Below are 2,917 nucleotides of genomic sequence, written 5' to 3' on the forward strand. Positions count from 1 at the left end.
GGGGGGATGTGAAGCGGTGATCCAGGCGCTGCGCTTGCCCCAAGCAAAATGCAGGTTTGGTGCTTTTGAATCCCTAGGAAAAAACCCTTTTCCCCTCGCTTGACCCCGCGGACAGATTGGTTATATCTGGTTTTCTCAGATCCTGACCCTGGGGAGAAGAAGGCGGATCCTGAGCAGTTCCTGAAGCCGCCTGACGTAACTGTCATTTGCAAGAACCTTAGTCCCTGTGAGACCACCGAAGCAGATACGAGGAAAAGATCCCACGGAAGTCCCAGCCTCAGGAAAAGCCCCCTCGGACTTAGTCCCAAGAGGCTGTCTCCCTGGAGAAGCAGTCCCAGGAAAGACCACGCGTGGAGTTCCTTTAACTTGTCCCCGAGATTGCTCATCACCACTCCTCAAGCCAAGCGGAGCTCTTGGTGTCGTTCGAGCCTGAAGGGGACCAAACGCAAAAAATCCCTGCCTCCCGTTCACCAGGATGTCACCGGTGCGTGTTCCGCTGCTTCCCTTTATCAAGCTCGCTCTTGAAACTGGTAGGGCAGCCTGCAGCAAGGTGGAATTTAATTGTACGGCACAACCTTTAGGGGTAATTACAGTTTAATTGCGTTATTCCTAACCAGTAGCCGCTGACGTGCGTGTTGGCAGCGATCTCGGAGGTCCGGATACTCAAGGATAAAAGGAGCTGCTGCGTTAACGGCTTCTGTAGACCGGTGGTTTGCAGTCCCTGCCTTTTTATTTCCATGGTTGCCCCTTGAGTGTGACGTTTCCTTGTTGGGAACTCTCTTTCTTTCTCTTTTCCCCGCTCCTGTATCCTGCAAACCGCGCTCCTACACAGCAACGGCTTTTAATGTCTTCCAGGAACGTTCCGGCCGTTGGCAGCTTGGTGTGAATTTAATTGTTCTTAAGCGATTTTTGTTCTGATTTTTCAGAATTAAGCAAATCCATTAGCCTGGATCTGCCAGAGACAGACCGGCTTTCGATGCTGCTCTTGTCCAGCTTCCAGGTAAGGTCCTCTCGTTTTAAAAAAGCCAATTATTTCCCTCTCACCTTTCTGCTGCTGCTACCCCGACGTTCTGATTTGTATAACGGGGTTGGGAAATAGGTGCGAGGGGGGGGGAGGCGCTCCCTTCTCCCTTGGTACCCAGCTTTCCCGCGAGCTTCGTCGCGCAACCCGACACGTTCTTTTCTACCTGCTCTTAGTTTTCTGCGCAGAAGCTCGAACACCTCTTGAAGCAAACGGACGGCTTTAGCCCCGAGGCTTTCAAAGCTAACGGTAAGGTGCGCCGTTTCCGGCGGTCGGGGTGATCCGGGACGGCAAATTACTGACCCCTCCCCTGGTATCCTCTCAAAATGAGACCGGGGTGCAGCCAAAAATACGGGAATGATGTTTTTAAGATGCTGGGAATTTCTGGGAGGGGAGAGGCAAACGGGCGCGCTGAGCTAAACGGCGGCCCCGGGGATGAGTTGATCTTTCGGAAACAGCGTAAGTACTAACGAGCATGGCTTCCGACGAGGAATCGGAGCGGTATCCGTGGGTTAGGAAGCAGCTTTGTTTCTCCGTATTTACTAATTTGCCAGGCGGTGGGCGCGAGCGTGGATTCATCCTGGTTTATTTTGTCTTCGTCTCCAGCGAGCTCGCTCTCGGAAGACCTGAAGCATTACATGCAGAAGCTCAAACGAGACGGAACGCTAACGAGCTGCGTAGAAGACCCTAAAGGGTAAGGACTCGCCCAACTCATCCCTTGCGGCGTCAAAATGCTTTGGGTTCATTTAAATGTTTTAATTAGCTGGCTTCCCTCAGCCAGAGCCCTAACGCGTGCCAGCAGGTTTTTTTGGGAGGGGGTGAAACTTTTAAATGGGAAAGAATCCGCTGTTACCCCCTCGTACACCGGCGGGATCTGGAGAGGGGAGCGGTTTGTAAATCAAAGACGGGCCAGAATAAGGTTTTTGCCCCTTAAAATGAATAAATGGATAAAAATCACCGCTATACGCGCGTGGAGGGTGAGGATCGGGCGGCTGGGGGGGTTGTGGATGTTTAGCATAGAGGAGAGACGGCTCCGGGGAGAGCTTCCGCGCTCGAGGGGCAGGGTGGGGAGCGGCGCTTGGTCGGGGAGCGCAGCGGCAGGATGAGGGGTCGCGGTTTTAAAGCGAAAAGAGAGGAGATTTAGGTCAGGTACGGGAAGGAAATCCTTCCCGGAGAGGGAGGCGAGACGGTGGAGGAGGAGGAGGAGGAGGGAGCTCGGGGACGTGGGGGCTGGGACATTCCCTGGGATGTGCGGAGTGTTCGGCACGGCTGCCTGAGCGGGATGTGTGGAACGTGGAGATCCGCCCGGCGCTGACCTTGGATCTCTGCTGTAGGATTTCACTGGACTCGGCGTTGGATGAGTCGGTGGCCCAAATTAAGGAATACATGGCCAGGTAGGAGCGACTGCACATGCCACCTGAAGCCCCCAGCACCTCCAGGGGTTTGGACACCTCCTCCCTGGGGGGGTTTTTTGGGTGTATTTAATCCTTTAAGCTGGTTTTTTTGTTTTTTTGTTTTTTTTCTACGAGCCTGGGCTGTAGTTCAGCTTCACAGAGGGACGCTCCGGGCCCCTTCTCTCCTCCTGCTCCGCAGGTTCACTGCCGAATGTCAGGCCTGGGATCAGCTCCTGCTGCGCTACCGGGAAAGCGCTGAAGAAATATCCAGGTGTGGAATGGTGGAGCCCCGAGAGTTGCGGTGAACGGAGTCGGATCCAGTTGGGGGCCGGGCACAAGCGGTGGCCCCCAGGGCTCAGTTCTGGACCCAGTTCTGTTGAATGTCTTTATCCACGATCCGGATGGGGGCATCGAGGGTGCCCTCAGCCACTTTGGAGATGACACCAAGCTGGGTGGGAGCGTTGGTCTGCTGGAGGGGAGGGGGGCTCTGCTGCGGGCCCCG

General features: G+C 54.9%; 1 protein-coding gene across 1 annotated transcript in view; it reads left to right on the plus strand.

The window, feature by feature from the left end:
- The window catches only part of DSN1 (DSN1 component of MIS12 kinetochore complex), a 3,101-nt gene extending 249 nt beyond the window's left edge, over positions 1-2,852 (plus strand). The window contains exons 2-7 of the mRNA XM_035888670.1: positions 140-484; positions 927-1,000; positions 1,198-1,270; positions 1,628-1,715; positions 2,356-2,415; positions 2,615-2,852. Of these exons, the coding sequence (XP_035744563.1) occupies positions 140-484; positions 927-1,000; positions 1,198-1,270; positions 1,628-1,715; positions 2,356-2,415; positions 2,615-2,720 (746 nt within the window). The 3' untranslated portion in view covers positions 2,721-2,852. The remainder of the gene's footprint in view (positions 1-139; positions 485-926; positions 1,001-1,197; positions 1,271-1,627; positions 1,716-2,355; positions 2,416-2,614) is intronic.
- The last annotated feature ends 65 nt before the right edge of the window (positions 2,853-2,917 follow it).

Source organism: Egretta garzetta, unplaced genomic scaffold (genome assembly GCF_000687185.1).
Source record: "Egretta garzetta isolate BGI_Z169 unplaced genomic scaffold, ASM68718v1 scaffold421, whole genome shotgun sequence".
In the NCBI taxonomy this organism is placed as follows: domain Eukaryota; kingdom Metazoa; phylum Chordata; class Aves; order Pelecaniformes; family Ardeidae; genus Egretta; species Egretta garzetta.